Below are 19,327 nucleotides of genomic sequence, written 5' to 3' on the forward strand. Positions count from 1 at the left end.
TCTATGCTATTTCTTAGTGGAGTGATGTTATATTCTTGATCTGATGCATTTTTTATTATCAGGACATACAATGCATTGTGTGACTAGAGGCTGCTGCATACGTTGTAGTTTTGTCTATGTTTCTATAATATTCTTGCAGGTATTTACAGTAAACTGGGTCCCAACTCAGGAGTCGAGGCCCTTTTAAGGGGTCACATGCTAATCTGAAGGGTCACAAGACGATTAAAAAGATAATAAAAGATAATTTGTTGGCCTTCATTTATTTGTAAATGTTAGACTCACAAGTACACATTTTTTCATTTATTGTTGGACTTTTGTTGCCCTGAGTTTCGCCTCTCAGGCTACACAGCAGCTACTGCCTAACCCTCTGATTGATGGAGGTTTGTGGCTTCAGCTTTAGAGAAAGACTGCAGGTGAGTTTCAGTGAATGAAAAGCCTATTTTTAAGTTAAAAAAAGCAGAAAAACGTATCTATAATTTAATTCGTATAGTCTAATATTTGCTGACAGAAATGTAGAATTGAACATATAGAAAGATAAGACAAGTGGAGACATGACAGGTTAATAGGGTAAAAATTCAAACTAATAGTTATCACCATGAAACTTCCTCAGTTCATTACTTACATTCAGGCAATTCTCTTTTGTATTACAAGTTTAAATATACAAATGAGGCAATATCTAATTAGACAGAACAGAAATCTGAACATTTGATAAAGCCAGGTTCAAAATTCTTGTTTTATTTTGTTGATATATTGCAGCCAAAGGTTTTTTTTGCAATTTTGGACATCAGTTTTAACCACTCTCAAAAAACAGTCGACAGCTATAAAAAAAATCGATTTTGCAATGTTTTCAGAAAAAAACAAGTTCTGTAAATCAGTGTATGAATGATATTTGAGCAAACCCCTCTGTAAAAACCTTCAGAATATAGAATGACACAGGTAGGTTTGGTATGTAAGTGCTACTGGAGTGAAGATTCAGGCTCAGAAATTGAAAAAAAAAAAATACAAATGAAGCATTTTCTGATGCAAACTTTTGGTGATTGTAGGAGAAATCTACAGATGCAAGTAGATTGTGTTTTAAAATAAACACCTAAATGGGTATTTTGCATATTTTCTGTCGACCAGTCATATTGTGACAGCAAAATAAAACGTAGGATTACTTAAAATATAAAAATTCACAAGTGCAGAAAAACACTGTTTTTTCACTTAAAGGACTTGTTGTAGTAGAGGGGTTTATATATAATATTGAGTGGAAGGTCTCTTGTGAAATGTATGAACCGGTTATGTATTTGCTTGATAAATGTGCAGGAAACAGAATTAAGATATTTTAGCCTAGTTTATTGGAGTTTGCCAAACCAAATCTACACCCTTGAAAATATGAAGAAAGTATTGATGTGTATCAGCCTCATGTATGACTCATCCCAGGCTTTTCCTGCTGGCATTTGCTGTGCATTTTTTTTTATTTTTTTTGGTTACTTTTTATTTTTTTGGTTTGATGATGTGTGTAATAGGATTGCATTGTAATATCCGGGGGCCGGTCCAGAGTGGAGTGGGAGTGTCTGCTCTCCCTTTCTAGCAGGAAAACGCTGGAGGAGACCCACAGTGCAGCCACACCGCCGCGCACTGCAGAGGAGAGAGCGGGACACAAACACCACCGGGGAATATGTCCGCTTTCTCACGCACCGAGGGACGCTCACACCACCGGCGCAGCGCGGTCAATGCCTCCCCACTGGCCCTGCTTTAGTCCAGCAGACACACATCGCCGTGTTTACCACTTATGCTCTGCTGAAATCTTCCCTGCTGCTTCTGGTCCATCCCCGTCCCCTCCTCCCCTCTCTCCCTCCTCCTCCTCCTCCTCTCCGCCGTCCCGTCGCCAGGATGGACAAGACGCTCTGCAGTCCGCATCCCGTGACCAACAAAGCCAACTCTTCCTCGTCGGACCGCGGGAACTCATCGACGAGGAAGCCCGGGAGGTGCGGGTCGCACAGCCCCGGCTCCGGCTCGCTGGGCGGCCCGGCCGGAGCAGGAGGCAGCCGGGGAGCTGTGCTGGGGAACAGCATGAATTTGCAGCAGCAGCAGCCACGCAAGAGGCAGCTGGAGGGAGTGCTGAGCAAATACACCAACCTGATCCAAGGCTGGCAGAACAGGTAAGGGCACGGATGCACTCAGGTTCAGAGAGGAGAAGGGGGCGCTTTGGGTTCAGGTGTCAGATGGCCTCGTGTTGTTATTTGCTCCATCCACGTTGCACTTTTACCACCACGTCACTGTGGGGGGGAGGAGGAGGAGGGGTGAGGGGGTTTAAGTCCAAACCCAGCACACATGCCTGCAGGCCTCCTAATAAACTACTTTACTGGCTAAACATAAGGGTAAACAAACACTAAAAACTACAAAATCACATCATAATACAATTTTCAGAGAGACCCAACAGCCCTGCATTAAATCCTGTCTTTGGCTGATGTATCAGATTTCCGTTGACCCAACTCTGTGGTCATGTCTGATGCAAGATTCATTGCTGTTCTTGTATTTAGAGCTGAAACAGCAGCTATTTTGGTAATTGATCAATCGTTTAGTAGCCTGTACTGTGCAACTATCAGATCTGCCCCCTACATTGTTTAGGTTCAGAACATAGTTTAGCTTTGCTTGTGTTTCTGTTATTTGTGATTTTAGCTACCTGCTCTGGTCTGTACAGCATCTGGTTAACATGGGTGATTTTTAAATATGCTTTAAAAGGACATTTGACTTGATTTGACAAATTTATTATGCAGAAGGGCCCAAAATGAACTGTTTTTTCTCTCAGTCCAATAGTAAACTGATTATCTTTGAAGTGTTGTTCAGACAAAACAAGTAATCTAGAGATGTCCAATTTGGGAAATGTAAACAACAAATCTAAAATATGAACAAGTTATTTGAAAATGACAATAGCTGTTAGTTATAGGTAGCACTATTGTTGTGTTGCATTGCTTTTTCCGATATTATGGTGCTATGTTAGACTAGAGCTGCTGTTAGTTGACAGATCAGTGAGTTGATTGACCTAAAAAATATTCACCAAGTATTTTGGTAATTGATTTAACTGAAAAATTACTGATTTTCTGTTGATTGACTAATTGATTATGTTAGTTATTATATAATATTTGGTTATTTTGGACATGTTTGTATCGACAGAGTCTGCTGCCAGTTTAGAAACTGTGTCTCCATTACAGACCATAATTTATCCAGATATATTAGTCTATTTTTTACTGTATAATGTCAACTATTGTAGGGCTTTCCTCCACAAATTAATTTTAGTTGGCTCGATTAATTGATTTAATTGACAGATCTGTAAAACTGAGTTTCTCTACAAATTGTTGTGCAAAAGCACCACTTTAAATCTTGTGTTTAGCAGAGATACGCTCATAAGTTTCTTAAAAATAAGTAATTCAGCTTGAGAAAAGCATAGATACCTGCTCAAGGGGATGCATTCAAATTGTCTATTTTATTACTCCAAAAATATTTAGCTCAATATTACATATGACACAGGAAAGCACCCATTCACTTAGTGGAAATGTGACATTTTTTGGTGTTTTCACAAAAAAAATGACTGAAATGGTTATGAAAATAGTTGCTGTTGCAGTAGATGTTTTTTCTGTGGCTCACAGTTTTTTTTTATAAACTACCACCGATCTGAATCAACAGCTGCCCAAGTCTTCACGTCTTGTTTTGTCTAACCAACAATTCAAATCCTTAAGATACTCAATTAAATATTACATGAGACCAAAGAAAAGCAGCAAATCGGAAGAAGTTGGAAGTAGAGTGTGTTTTGTTTTTTGAAGCAATATCATTGAAACGATTGCTTGATTATGACGGTAGTTCAATAAATCAATCATTGTAACTCCAGCTATAAGATTCCTAAAGACGGCCTGTATTTTATTGCTGTTGTATTGGATTGTAAAGGTGGACATTGAGCCTGAAACATCACCACAGTTGCACTCATTCCTAATATGTTGTGAGTGATATTACATTTGCTTTATTTTATTGCTTTGAACTGCTCATAGAGCACTGCAGCCGCTCGCATAATGAAGTGCAGAATATCTCCGCGGAGATCACAGCGGTGCATTATTGTGCGACTGAACTTCATGCAGCATTTATGGGTTCACTCCCTGCCCTGTCCAATCCACTCGACTCAAACACAGAGAGAGTTTTTATTTTATTTTATCAGATTATGCTTTTAATTTGAAAATTCGACCATAACCTACACTTGTTGTTGTTGTTGTGAGCCACGTATGGAACATCTGGTTGTGGTTTGAGTTGAATAACGAAGGCTGTTCTTGTGAATTTCCTACAAGCTGCTCAACTTGTGCTCAGTTAACATGATTTATGCAGGATTTCTGGCCTGCAGCTGTAGTGTGACGATGAAATCATGACTTCTTTTTCATCAATATGCACACACAGAAATAACCGTCCCATTGTCGCTGTAGCGGTGCCTCTGCTGCAGAGAAGAAGAAGGAAGCTGAGGAGTCTGTATGATCTGGGCTGGAAGCCAGTGTATAATATGTGAGAGAGGGGTGAGGTAGGGAGGCGGAGGTGGAGAGAAAGAATGGCTGCTCCCTGCTCTGCCATTAAACTGACAGGCAGATGATGCACTGAACTGCTTCTTGATATGCACCCACAGGAATAATACCTGGGTGTACTATTCATCACTCACACATGTTCATCTCAGAGAGGTCACTGATCAAAAGAATTGCTTAACGTTCATGTGGGATTTGTTCTCTGCTCACACAAACACACACAAATGCAAACAAATACCAGAGTATATAACGTGCAGGATGCTGAGAGCAGGATGTAAGCTGAGTTGTGATCAGGAAACATGTTTTTTTAAAGGATCAGTTTGTTCTTTGGATGTGAAGGCACCTGTCCCGTTTCAATTTCAAAGTGCCTGAAGGTAAAGGTCTCACTTTCAAGTAGAGATTCAGGTAAATGTGTAGACGGAGAGCGTGTGAGCTGACTCAAACATCCTGAAAATGTAGCCCTTTTGAAGGAAACCAAAGATCATATTTTGCTTTAAGCAGGTTCTTCCAAAGTCACAATGTAGGTTGAATGCGACCACTAAAGTGATGGTGTTTATTCTATACTTGGAATTAAATGAGTTAACCTGTCTATAAGTATATTAAGTTGATTCCTGGAGTCGTTTTATAATTGCATATTGTGCATTGTGTGTTGTATGAGACCATTATGCTGCTTTCATGACCAGAAAAAAAGCAATTTTCTTTTTTAAAGATATATCCATTCGGAGGGTTGCATGACAGTCATAAGTGAATATTTGAAATATAGGAGACTGGGTATTTTTCTTGTGTCTTGTTGTCAGGAATGCTGTTTCTAAAACTTGATTTTGCTAGTAATATACTATAAATTTGAACTGCATGTTAGGTACGGCTCTGTATTGTTTAAAAATGTAACGAATCAGTACCAATGTCAGTACCCTAAAGTGACACTGATACCAGTACAGATACCATTTTTTTCATCCATATTTTTGAATGTCTTGAGCTTCGTACTCCATCAGATATCCTGTCCTCTGACTTCACCACTCCACAGACTGTAGGGGTTATAGCTGCTGCTGAGTGCAATCACGAAAGGGGACAAAGAGTATCAAATTCAGATATCGTTTGACTGGAGAAGTTTTGATACTACTCAGTTCTGCTTTAGTTCGGTCGATACGTAAGGTATTGAATACTGTTACCCAGTCCTTTTTAGGTCAGCTGTCATTTTTTTTGCATTATTTTGACTTTCTATTGCCTTTGAGACTATTAAACAATTAAATAATTAAATAACGTGCGAAGTAAAGCACAGTTTTACTCCAATTTAATAAGTGTAACTTGATTTTTTTGGGACATTGCTGTCTCCTTTTGTATTACAAGTTGCACCTTTGGTGGTAAACATTGTGTTTTTGGATTTTTATTTTTCACTTGTCTGTTCTTTTTCATCTTCTGTAGTCTCTGATCTTCTCTGTTTCTCTGGCCATTGTTTGGTAATAGGTTGTAACTTATTACATTACAATTATTCACATGAAAGTGTTACAATACTGTTGAGGCCCAAATCATTACTTTTAACCTTAAATTCTTGACAATTTCATATATATATTATAGCAGAGTTATAGTCCCACATGAAAAATAGTCATTTTTGTGTTTCTTGGCTTAACAAAATGTGAATAATGATCGGGTAAGATTTATCCTTATTATAAGCTTTTTTAAAGACCTGTTGGGTGGTAAGTCTACCACAATTTCATTTTTACAACTTTTCATTTAAATTTGCTCATAATTTTATCAGTTTTATCAGTGCTTCTTGCCACGTTATTGTTTTTACTAGAGAAATGTAAAAAAACCCAACTAGAATTGGAGAGCAAGTTCTGCATTTAAAATGACTTGTGATATTAGTTTTTTTTCTCTCCAAACCAATTAAAAGGAGAAGAGAAGAATCTTTTCTCAGGTTGTTAAAGTTAATCTCTTTAAGTGCCCACAGTATTTATAAATAGAAACATTTGAAGGAGGAGAGGCGGTGCTGGTGTGGTTTGGGAGTAATTACAGTCGTCAGTCACGTTCCAATATTTATCAGGCGGAGGAACACATTGTGTGTTTGGCAGGTGGTGTCGTGGTGGGCAGCAGACCTGAGTGGAGCTAATTCTGCCACTGTGTGGGTGGCCATGTGTCAGTGTGAAGTGCTGTTATGTTGTGTAGGTGCTGTGTGTGTGTGTGTGTGTGCGAAAATGTGCTGAAGGTACACATTTCTATACACATGCACATATACATACTATATTAGTGAGGACCCTTACATAATGCATTCCTTTCTCTTTTTGTTTCTAGTTTCTATTGGTAATAACAACAATATTGTACTACTCAAAAAGTTAATTGCAACTTGACGCTGTTCTTTTCTGCGCAACATGAGTAAATTGTCTATTGAAGTCTTCTGGAACAGCAGGAGAAATGCAGTGTTGGACCAGGAGGTTAAATATATTTATTCAAACAAACTTTATGTCATAGTTTTAATAAGAACAAAATTGAATAGAGGAATACAAGAAAAATAGAATAAGATAAATCAACATATAAACAACAAACCCACAAAATGGTACTAAATTCATATGAAGTTTAATAAGAAGCTCATCAGGTAAAAGCTGCCAAAATCAGGAGCACATCACATTAACTGTAGAAAGTGATTTGAAGTGGTGAAAAGACAAGAAGAGGGGTGAATACTAAGATAAAATTTCTTAACAATACTTTAACACAAGGTCTTTGGTGGGTTATCGTAGTTGCTTGAACAGATTCAAACGGGAGACTTGTTTTATTGGGTTTTTTTAGCCTGCTGTTATTTTCTTGTTTTTTGAATGCATTTCTGCAGATGCAGACACCAGCTCAGAGTAGAACTGTGCACCTGGCTGGTGGTTCCTGACCTGCTTTAATCTTCTTTTCAACTTTATTTGTTGACTACATCCATTTGGTTAGTGCACAGAAAAAGCTAAAACTGCCCGCTAGTGTGACATTTGTCTGTTGGGATCCCAATACCAGTGCAGTGCTCTATGCCTTATTTCGCAATGTTAATGTAGGTGGAAAATAATTCTGCCTTCTGCCTGGTGATTTTGATCTGTACTGTGTGTGTGTGTGTGTGTGGCTTTGTGTCTGTGTGTCTGTGTGTGTTTATGACCAGCTGCTGTGAGCTGCAATTGAGGTTTAGGGTTCAACTTCTCATGCAGGGGAGATATTTTACTGTTGTTCGTTAATAATCTGGTTTGAGTGTTTGTGCATCATATTTAGGTTTTCCAGAATTTGCATGCAGATCACAGCGTACAAAACAGTCAGAGCTGTCAGACTCCTTTTTCAGAGATGTTGTTCTACAAAGTGGGATCTGAAACGATTGCTTCAAATGTATGTCTTCCTGAGCGGTCAGCAGGGTGGGGAGGACTTTGTGAGGGATGAATCATTTCTTTGCAGATGTGCTCACTGGAAGAGGAGCACTGCTGTGCTGCTTTGATCAAAGTTGGGGTAATGCGGCTCTGCTGGGTGTGAGGAGTCTGATTTCTTTTGCTGCACTTATTTAGATTTTTTCTTGAGGTGGCTTGAATTTGTCTTGATTGTCTGACTGCAGTTGGTTGGTTTGCTGGTAGCTGAAAAAATCTTTTTCAGGAGTAAAGAAAACCATCTCAACTCAAGATTCATTTATTCATTTCTTTTGAGCTTTCGAGCATACAGTTGCTCAGTTGCACTAGGACAGCAGATGCAAGTCAACAAGGACAACGAGGTCCCTCTGAGCCAAACTCAGTCTGCTGCTGAGGACCATGTGAAACGGTTGAAAACTCCAGAGCAACAGAGTTAAGTAAAGATTGCTTTGTTAGGTTGTTTCAAGGTCAAGCTCCTTTTCTTGTAATATTTTGATCAAAGGTGAGACTTGAAACCTGCATTTGTGTTATTTTAGTGGTTAACTTTGAATCAAATCTGTGTGAAGTCACTGAGCCACTGAAAAACGCCAACTCAGAAGACCTAGTTTATGGTGTTACGACATGGTTATATTAAGGAACAAAAAACACTTGGTAAAGGTTAGGGAAAGATTTTTCTGTTTAATGTTAAAAAAACAACAACTCCCAGTATGGGACTCGGAACAATGCTGTTGAACTTATGGGATTTTGGTCCAATGGGAGATTTTTGGACAATTGGGGCGTCGGAACAATGCTATGGCACTTAGAAATAGACAGTATGCTGTATGCTTAATTTGACATGGCAGAGAGCCCAAATGAAAGAGTCTAGTTTTTTCTAGTTTTGGAGTTTTTCTGCCTCCTTATGGTTAAAAATAATTTGATGCAGCTTTAAGAACGATCTCCAGTCATGGTATGTGACAGTAAAATGTTGGCTTTACATAACCCCTTTGACCCCGCAACACTACACATCTTCTAACTCACATTTCCTGCCAATAACAAGGGTGATTTAGTGCCTTCCTCCTGGTCTGACGTTGCTTTGCTCTTTTGGCAGTTAATTCTTAAAAAACGCTCAGCAAATTCTGCTGACAAGCTATTTCCTGCATCAGGAAATGGCAGCGTTTCAGTTGATGTGGATAAATGTGTGTGACTAAGCTCTTTTAACACTGTTGTTATTGTTATGGTGGCAATTTTTTTGAATGATTTAAGCAAAAAAAAAAGGAAAAAAGGATCAGTATTGAAAAGCTCTTTGTTGTTACAGATGTCTACTATTGAGTGGGTGAGTGATTACATTTCAGAGCAACTGGGGATAGCTTTTGATTAAAAATCTGAAAAGTAACCTAAGGTAAATGTAGTGTTTTCCATGTCTGGGGAAAAAAAGCAAATTTTTCATACAGATAGATATATTTTGATCCTAATTGAACTGAAGGGTAGTGCAGTAACACTGCTGCAAATGCTCCACCAGTGTCCTATCATTATCGTTCTGTTAGCCCAGTCTGCTGCAGCCACAGGCCCCGAAGGTGAAAAGTTCACTGCAGGTTGGACATTATCAGCACTGCTTTGACACGAGAGGCTGAATGTAAAGCCCAGGGTTTGTTATCCAGCGCCATCCATCATGTTAAAGGTCTGCATTGTGGTTTAGCTGCAAAGGCAGGACTTGCCTGGAGGGGTCAACGGTAAAAGCCTCCGCTCTGCTGACTGAACACAGGATAAGACTTCATATACAGTAACAGTATGTGTGTGTGTGAGAGAAAAAGAGACGGCAGGATAAAAACTGACTCAGGCAGATCGTTCCCTGGTTGGCTGTGGTCGACATAAATCACCAGCTCTCCTGACGGAAGGGGGCAAGACCGCGAGTGAGGATCAATTTTCAGAGAGCAGTATTCACTGCATCCTCTCTGGGAAGATCTAAAGGGTTCATGGGAGAATGTTCGATGTGAAGGATGCAGTAACACACATAACTGAAGCCTGAAGCCATTCATAATGTGATATTTACTCTAAAATATCAAATGTTAGATATGTTTAGTGGTGAAATGGTTAGCTGATTAATCAATTAGAAGATGTTTATAATATTGCTTGATAAGAGCCCAGATTATTTACTGTCTCCAGCTTCTAAAGTTGCTGCTTTTCTCAGTTTTAAATAACAAGTTTAATGTGCCTCTGTTTTGCAATGTTGGTTGGACAAAACAGTAATTTTAAGACGGCACCATGGGCTCTGGAAGCGTGTGCACTTTCTTGTTCTCTAACATTTTACAGACTAAATAAATAATCAAAAACAATTTTGACAGCCTATTGTCATGCTAGCAGCTCTATCAGGCTGCAGTTGGACAGAATGGTGCTTTGAGCTAAATGCTAACATCAGCATGCTAACATGCTCACAGTGACAAAAGTAACATGTTGATTTTAATCAGGCATAACAGGGGTGGAGCAAAACTGTTATCAGGTTGCCATTGGCATTTATTTAGAAAAAATTGGGCACCCATTTTTTATTGTATACAGATTAGGGATAGCCAACTGTAAAACTATGCTTGGGAGACATGTTTGTTTGATAACCCAGTTATAACAGTCAAAATGCTTTCAGGGACGAGTTCTGGCTTGTGAAAAACTAAAGATTTTGATTGCAAAAGGCAGGAAAATATGAATGAATGGCCTTGATTGTTGTTCTTTGGCAAGTGACCATTGTATAAGCGGGATCATTCCCTTTGAGGTGTCATAATTGGGAATTAATGGACTCCACTGCACTTTGGACGGTTCTGGCCTTCCTGTCATCCATTAAGTCCTGATATTGGACCCCTCATCTGGGATTATCCCTCACATTTTTAATACGGATCAATCAATAAAGAAATAATCAGATTAAATGATAATGAATGTAATAATGAGTTCTAATCCTGTCTGTCCAGCAATGGATTGATTGGACCCATACCCAAGATATGTTTCATATTATTCGCCGATCGAATATTAATCTGCAACTATATTTTTGTTAATTGTTTAAAATCCAAACATTTGTGTAGATTTGCAGCACAAATGTTACGAAATTGGATGGACAGTCTGACAAAACAAGCAATTTGATGAGTGTGATTATGTTTTTTCACCATTTTTTAAAAACATTTCAACAATGGCTTGAGAAACAAATAACTGATATTGAAAGTAGCCTCTAATGTTTAGCCATACAGTACAAAAACAAGTCTTGTCAGTGTGTGAAAGTACAGCACGGGGGAAAATTGAAGTGAACTGTAGCTGCTCTTTGAAATCTGTGAGACACCTATTAAAAATCAACACCTGTGGGATGCTGGGGCGGACAGGTCGTATCTTCAATCATCACAACCCTGACGTGGCAGCAGGAAGAAGCAACAGCTGTGTCTGCAGAGAGCAATGCTTCTTAGTAAAGGCCTGATCAATACTGCAGCTCCTGTAATCGCGGATGGAAAGGGAGCATCGATTGTGAACAGGGGGATTATCACGGAAAAGAGGATGATACACGGAGCAGAACAGGACAAAGACAACTGCTATTACCTCTGGCCACTGTACACAAACATGGAAAGGTCAGCCAAAGCCACCCAGTGCCACTCTGGCCCGTGTTGAACTGCAGAACCAGAAAACAAAGCAGAGCAGACAGGCTGGTTTCTTGAATGTCATACACAATCCTTTCTGGCCGCAGGAAATGAAATGTCTCCCTCTCTCATGTGTCTGTCTGCCTCTGAATCTTTCCTGCTGCAGATGAGTGAGGCAGAGATTCAATTACGTGGTGATTGAATGTGATTCATTAATCACAAAGGAGGAAATGTGGGGCTTAATTTCCACGCCTCGAGCTGTGGCTTCAGCTCGAGATGACCGCACTAATCGCTACCTTGAGTAATTTGGAATTGAGCTGCTGGGCTTCATGTTGGTGAACGCGGGCTTTAATGTGCACAAAGGGGGATTTCTAACGCATCTTGCATGAAGAGAGCTGTGGTAAATAACATCCTGCAGGCGTTGTTGCATGGGAGCTGGGAAATTTAAGGGTGCTGTGTGTTTTACGGCAGCTCTCTTTTGCCTCATTCATCGCCCTCCTCCTCCTCGCTTTCTTAGCCTCACACATCCTGAAAGATAAAAAAGTTTTGCCCGTAAACAAGCTGCGATAATGAGAGCATAAAACAAAATGATGATCACATTAACGGTGCTTCCCTCTTCTTTCTCTCTGGCCCATTTACTCTCTTAACTCTGTCTTTGTTTTTCTCCCATGCAGGTACTTTGTGTTGGACCCGGAGTTGGGACAGCTGCAGTACTTCGTCAACGAGCAGGGGAAGTGCCAGAAGCCCCGGGGCTCGCTGCCCCTGATCGGTGCCTCGGTAATCCCGAGCGACGAGGCTCCGCATATGTTTGTCGTAAACTCTGTCAATGGAGAGCTGTACAAACTCAGAGGTATGACCTCATGCTGGCCTCAGGCTGCCCATATATGGCAAAGTGCAACCACAGTGGAGTGTGTTTTATGTTGGAGTCACATACTGGGGGGGGGGTATGAATGAACTTTTCCCGTACGGTATTTATGAATGCACAGGCTTATAGAAAGCACTTTGTAGAATTAAAGCTGCATCGTTTAAGTCTTGAAACTGCTTCAATCAATGTTTTCTATTTGAACAATGGATCTCACAAAGGATTAATACTGACTCTGCAGTTTCCGTCACCTCTATGGAGGACTTTGGTGTCCTTTTGCTCATTGTTTTGGTTTCATGACGTTCAACTTTATTGTTTGATTCAATCTCACTGCTCTCATAAGTTGTTTTTCCATCAATTAATTTATCTGCGCATTTTTTTTTTTGCATGAGAAAAGCTCGATGAAAACACCAAAATTCGATAAACCAATTGAAAACGCGCATAAAAGTATTCTTTAAGCTCGCTTAAGTGGATTTTTGTCTTTTTTGAAAAAAACAATCAAAAAAGTTGATGGAAATGTCCCTAATTCGCATTTTCTTTAATGCAACATTTTCAAATTTTCAATGAAAAAGCTGCACCATTTCACTCTACCCAGCACTTAACAATAGTAGGCAGACACAGTTAGCCACTGGCTGGTAAACATTGTGAAGCATTGATCAGCTAAAGAGGTGGATATTTCCCTTCGGTACAGGCTAAAATATACAACAGACAGAGAGTTATTATTGGACTTGTGTGTTCAGGTGTCAAAATCACAACTCTGAATGAATAATAATGTTGCTTTGTGTCTGCTGGATGTGTAAAAATGCAACTGTTTGACATGTAAAGCTGATGCAGCAAACTTGTTAGCGATTTTGTGTTCACAGCTTGTTTCCCCATATTTTTTACCTTTAGTTCCCCTTATTAATTTGAATCTGCCTTCTCTCTAATAAAACTAGATGGTGCTCTCTTGTGGTGTTCAAAAAAAGAAGAAAATAATCAACAACAAGTACTTATTTATATAAAGATAATCCACACTTGTTGTGAGCAGTTTCATGTAGGAACTAAGCTGGAAAGTAAATAGTTCCTACTTGGGGTGTAGATCAAAAAAAGCATGTTTAATTATTAAAACCAAAGTAGGATTGGTGGTTGACAAAAAATTGCAGATTTTGCCTTAGTGTGGTATATTACCCAAATAAATATTGAAGTCATATCACACTTGTAGCCATGTAGTCTATCATTTTAAATCACTATCACAATACTTTAAATGTGAATGACACAATTTCAGGACACAAAATCAATGATCTGCTTATTATTACGTATCATGACTCTAATGTCTAAGAAAGTCAATCGTCAGTGCTGAGAAAAAAAAGTTTGAATTAGAAAGTGATTTGAATGATGACTTTAAAACCAAAACTATGATCATGTTGTGGTGTCCTACATGAAGCTGCCTCCACACCAAAGGGAGATATCACTTTAAGACCCAGTGCCAGACAAAGAGCCTGTAGCCGGTCACTGTGTTGACGGCCTTTGCTTTCAGTGACCTGTATCTACCGAAGCGAGAGAAACTCCTTTTTACTGTTGCTCCACTTGAGCCGCTGGAATGTCCCCTTACACTCTCGAGGGGGAGGATTTCAGAATAACTTGGCCTATATTCCCTGAATAACTCAGTGATCTGTGTGTATTGAGCTAAGAGGAAACAATGATCCAACGGAGAACAAGTTGAGCTGATGTGTTTTACTTCCAATGCCTCATTGAGATTCGAGATTTATCTCAGAAAGCCATAAAGCGAGAAAAGCAATGTTTGATTCAGCTCAGCTAAACAAACATGAGGCCTGTTTTGAAGTTTGGCTGGCGCCAACTACAAAAACACCTTTTTAAATATTTTTCTCTGTAAATAATTAGTTTATCAGCTCTTGCACTCAAAAAATCTCAATTTCAGTAAACAGCAGGAACACAAAGAGTCTCATGTACGCCCTCCGCCGTCTGTGATTTGAGATTAGCCTTCAGATCTGGTATTGGTTATCATGGGAATCCCTGAAAGCCTGAGAGTGGGAAAAAAAGTAACTTCAAGGTTCAGTTGGGAGTCATTTTCCAGTATTTGTAAGCTGTGTATAATCTCGCTGATGGTCTGTGTCTAAAGCTTTAAATGATGCCTTTATTCTCATGTCGATACCTTTTTTTTCTCCAGAAGGCTTTGAATGAAGTTCCTTGTTGTTGCTAACTGGTGATACTGGATACACAGAATGTGTAGCAGCCTTGAAGTGAGGGAGTTTCAGTGATTCATTAACTAAGAAGCTACTGAAAGACCAAACTGTGTTATCTGACTGTCCAACCAGCAGAAACAAGGCAGGAGGGGCTCTGAGCTGATCAAAATGTTATATTAGTTATAACCTACACTCACAACTTTTAAACTTTAGGAAAAGTTTTTTTTGCTCCAGTTTTTGACTCAGTTTTTTGGGGCTGAATGCAGCTGGTGAGGAAGACTGCAGATTCTCCTCAGGGCTGAAAACAGTCTCCAACTCCACTGCAGAGAAGTGGAATAGAGCTGACAGATATATCAGTTGACTGATATTATTGGCCGAATGGCCGTTATTGGCCTATCAAAGACCTATTGGTATCAGTGTGTATGCTGTCTAATATGTGACATTACTCAAAGAGTGATTTAGAAATGGTGTTAGCTTATTAGTTATTTTTTTTAAATAGTTAGCAATTGACTGAAACTAAACACTAATGATGTTTATTTAGTTATTGCAGAGAGGTGAAAGAAATCGGTGCACAATCCACATAAAAAGATCTTTTTTCATTCCAGTTCAAATAATTACTATGTTGGCCACCATATCGGTTTATCAATTAATTTCTCCCCTCTATAGTCAGTATCAGCGTCCATCTGAAAAATCCCATAATTGTGACTTGAATTAACTAAAGACTTGACCTGGAGTTAGAAGTTAAAGACTTCTCACTGGACTTGACTTGAGACATGAAGACTTGAATGATTTGTCTGTATTCAATTCATGTTTTCAATATAAAAAAATTAAAATATTCAAAAAGGTTTGTTGCTGTTTGAATGAGGTGAATGCATTATGTGCAGCAGCAACCTATGTGTTTTTGTTGTACAATATGAATATCAAATTTAAATATGATGTATTATTTGCTAAACATACGTTTATAAAAATTAGGAAAATAACATTTACATTTATATTACTTCTTTTTTATTGTTGTCAAAGGACCTCTGGCTTCCTCTTTGGTGTCTTTCTGTGCAACAACAGACTCATAATTAGTTACAACTCAGTAATGTCTCTTAATAAATGCAAGAATATCTCATTTGATCTACTGGGGGACTTATATGTGACATCCTGCACAGCTGTAAAGTATCCTGAGAGTTTTTCTCTGGCTATAATCCAAATTGTAATTAGCTAAAGCGGAGTAATATAAAGGGAGTATTTCATTATCGGATATCGGGAGACTGTCAGGCCTCGTGTTTTGCTGCTGAGCAAAGGTGAAGAGCAGTGGGAATTTAATCATGTCTGAATGCACAGATGGCAAATTAAGCTGTTTATCAAACGATGTCACAATGAGACAGTTGGTTAATGAAAGGGTCAACTTGTGTTCAGCTTTCAAACTGGCTGATTAGGATGCATGACACAATCTCCTTTGTGCATCATTAAAATAAAATAAAAAATGGCAGTATTTTGATGCAGAAACCTGTCATTATGATTGAGCATTATAAACCAACTCAGAACATTCCTCACTACATATCTGACTAAATATGTTGGCCATTTCCAACTATTGGTTTGGATTTTGATGTGATTTTAAAGTTTGTTGAGAGTTCGATGCGGACAGTTAATCAGCTGTCCTTTGGCTCATGATCACAGACTTTACAAGAATATATTTGGAAGTAATGTACTTTAATGTGATGGTCCACTCTCACTGCCAAGCCGCTTTTAGCCAACTGGCATTAAAAAAACAAGCACACACCTTCTCACTCGCATGTTTTACCTCCGTGCCTCTTTTCAGCCTCTGAGGGTGAAGACTGTGGCTGCCAAAAGGTGGCAAAATTATTGTGGACCAACCAACTGACAGAGCGAGCTATAGAGCTGCCTGTTGCAGCTAGTTAGCGGATTTTCCAAAATGTCAAACTTCACACATCCACCCACATTTTCTCTGAATAATGATCCACTTAATACTTTTACTGGAATAGATTTGTACCATTTTCTTACTTCTAATGCAAAAAAATCAATAAATACACTTTTCTATCAAGTCTATAACAGCAGTTAAAGACCTGTTGGCAGGGTTCCTTTCTTTTCCTTGTGATATTTACATTTACATTTGGTCATTTAGCAGACGCTTTTATCCAAAGCGACTTACAGAAAAGGGAAACAATCAAGGTATATTGTGATAAGAGGCGAGAGTGCAGCAATAAGTGCTAGTTACAATTCTTTAAGGAGTAGAATTATTGTGTGGTGATATATCATTGTATTTTGAGAAAACATAACAAGACATTTAAAGAAGTCACATTTGCCTCTGTGAATTTGTGAATGCCATTTTTTTTGACAATTTCTTGACAATATTTTGATGTTTTATACACTAAATGGTAATGAATTAATTGAAAGAATAGACAGATTAATTTATTCTGCAAATAATCAGTAGTTGCAGCCTAACGGAGTACAACAAACGTGAGCTGCAGCAGTCTCATCACGAGTGAATAAAAGCCTTCTAAAAAAATTACGACAAATTTTCTCTTCGTTCTTAAAGTTTTATTATACATAATTACAGGGATAAAACGTCACTGTGTCATTGTGATAAGAAGAGGCTGGTTGCTGTAATCACCAGGCCACTCCACTAACCTCTCTAGTCTCCGTCAGCTTGTCCATTTCCTTGAAATATGCGTTTTAAAGTGCCCCGCTCATAATATCTCTCAGCACTTTAATCAGATCTAACTGCCAGTCCGAGCATTAATTCTCAGACTTACCATTATCATAACCAATAACGTCTTTTGCAGCGCTGTAATTAAAATGGGTGTAATTAGACTATGATAGTGTTGCTATGATTGACTGAGGATGAGGTTCGTCTCTCTCTCTCTCTCTCTGACTCAGTAGTGATCATTCAGCCGTCTCTCTGGGACGGGTATTGACATTTAAATAGGACACAGAGACCAGTACAGTCTATTGTGGCTCATTTTGAATGTGCAGACAGACCAGCTACGTTGTTTGTTCCCTCGGTTTCCATCTCCGACCAGATGCATTCATCACATGAATAGAGCTGTCAGCGTGTCACCTCCAAGTCTGCACCTCCTGTGACACAAAACCAGCTTTGAGATTTTCATCAATATCATCCTATTCCCCCTGAATGAGAACAGCGCTCTCAGCTATGAGCAGCGTGTGTATCTCTTGCGTCACCATGCGAACAGGTGCATATTAGCATAGCCACACTGCTCCACTCAATCCAGACAACTAATTATCTTTAATCACAGCTAGGCTTGTGCACATCAGAGAAAAATATCGGATTTAGACGTGTGATCGCTCGCAGAGTAAGTGGCCCCTTTACAGTGAGTGATTTCTGTGGGTGATGACAACAAGGAATAAGTGGGGGAAGGTTGTTACTTGGCATTTTTGCAGAAAGACAAGCTCAGCACAGGTGTTTCTGTGTGAATACTCTTCTCTCCCCGGAGAGGCGAGCAGCCACTCCCAGTGGGAGAGCACATCTCAAACGCCGCTCTTGTCAGGAGTTTCTGTGAACGTCTCATTTTCCCAGAGTTGCCTCTTCACTTAAAGAGACCTTTTGTAGGTGTTCGGAGGTGGGCGAGTGATTGACAAGTGCAAATTGAATCCTCCATACGTTGAAATACCTTCCATCAGTATGTCAAAAAACACTTTAACACTCACCAGAGAAGTTTAAAGTTTCATTTCAGTGGTGATGTAATTCCTTATGAATCTAACGAAGCTATCAATCCTCGTTTATCCAGTCTCTTAACAACTCTCAATTCCAATGTTTAAAGCTTTTCTTTGGATGAAAATCAGGAGAAAAATACTTTGATACCAAATGTCTGACAGCTAGAGCTTAAACAAGAGTGGATTAAATATGTCAGTTCGCTTCAAACAAACCAGGTCGTCCAACAAGTCATAAAAAAATATCTACCAAAATGATTAACAACTTACAGTCTCTTCTCAAAAGCATTGATGGGTTGTATATGCAACAAGTGACCAAAGTTGTTGTACAAATTGCTGAACTTCTAGTATTTATATCATCTCATAAATAACAAATAATGATGAAATTGGTAATCATGCTTACATGATAATGGAAAAGTGAGGAGAACAAAAATATGATCCTGAAAAGTCCCAGTGGAAATAACAGCCTATGTTTGAATCTGAATGATGTTTTTTGGCAGACCTGAAGCATTATTGTAATTATTGTCATTATTATTTCCTATTTTCCATCCTCAGTCTTGTGGGTCTGATGTGTACATTCATGCGCAGCTCTGTAAAGGTTTAGTGTGTACCATGTTTTTTTTATTTTAAATGGGTGCTCCTATGTGCTGCCAGGAGCCTTTGGTGATGCCTGCAGATGCAGACTTGACATTGATATATTACCCAAAACCACCAGTTGTGGAAAGAGTTTTCAGATCCCTTACTAAAGTAAAAGTACTAATACCACAATGTGAAATTTCCCCACTACAAGTAAACGTCCTGCATTCAAAACTTACTTCAGTAAAAGTAATAATACAAAAAATCCCACAAACAAACACAAAAATATATACTAATAATAAATGCCAAAAGCAGCCATATAACTAATGTATGTATGTATGTATGTATATAAGGTGTATAGAATGTATGTATATGACTTATTTTTTTATATTGTTTATTCTGTTATCTATGTGTCTATATCTTGAGCAGCTGTGATGACTAAATGTCATATCTTACCACACTGTTAAAGTACTCCACTGCAAGTAAAAGTCCTGCATTCAAAACTTACTGAAGTAAAAGTACATGCATATCAGCATCAAAATTA

The 19,327-nt window shown here is 38.8% G+C and overlaps 1 protein-coding gene across 1 annotated transcript in view; it reads left to right on the forward strand.

Annotated features, from left to right (window-relative positions):
• The first annotated feature begins 1,477 nt into the window (after window positions 1-1,477).
• LOC131984607 (oxysterol-binding protein-related protein 10-like) overlaps window positions 1,478-19,327 on the forward strand; it is an 81,733-nt gene continuing 63,883 nt past the window's right edge. The window contains 3 exon segments of the mRNA XM_059349494.1: window positions 1,478-1,553; window positions 1,556-2,144; window positions 12,156-12,331. Of these exon segments, the coding sequence (XP_059205477.1) occupies window positions 1,493-1,553; window positions 1,556-2,144; window positions 12,156-12,331 (826 nt within the window). The 5' untranslated portion in view covers window positions 1,478-1,492.

This window comes from Centropristis striata, chromosome 14, assembly GCF_030273125.1.
Source record: "Centropristis striata isolate RG_2023a ecotype Rhode Island chromosome 14, C.striata_1.0, whole genome shotgun sequence".
Taxonomy (NCBI): domain Eukaryota; kingdom Metazoa; phylum Chordata; class Actinopteri; order Perciformes; family Serranidae; genus Centropristis; species Centropristis striata.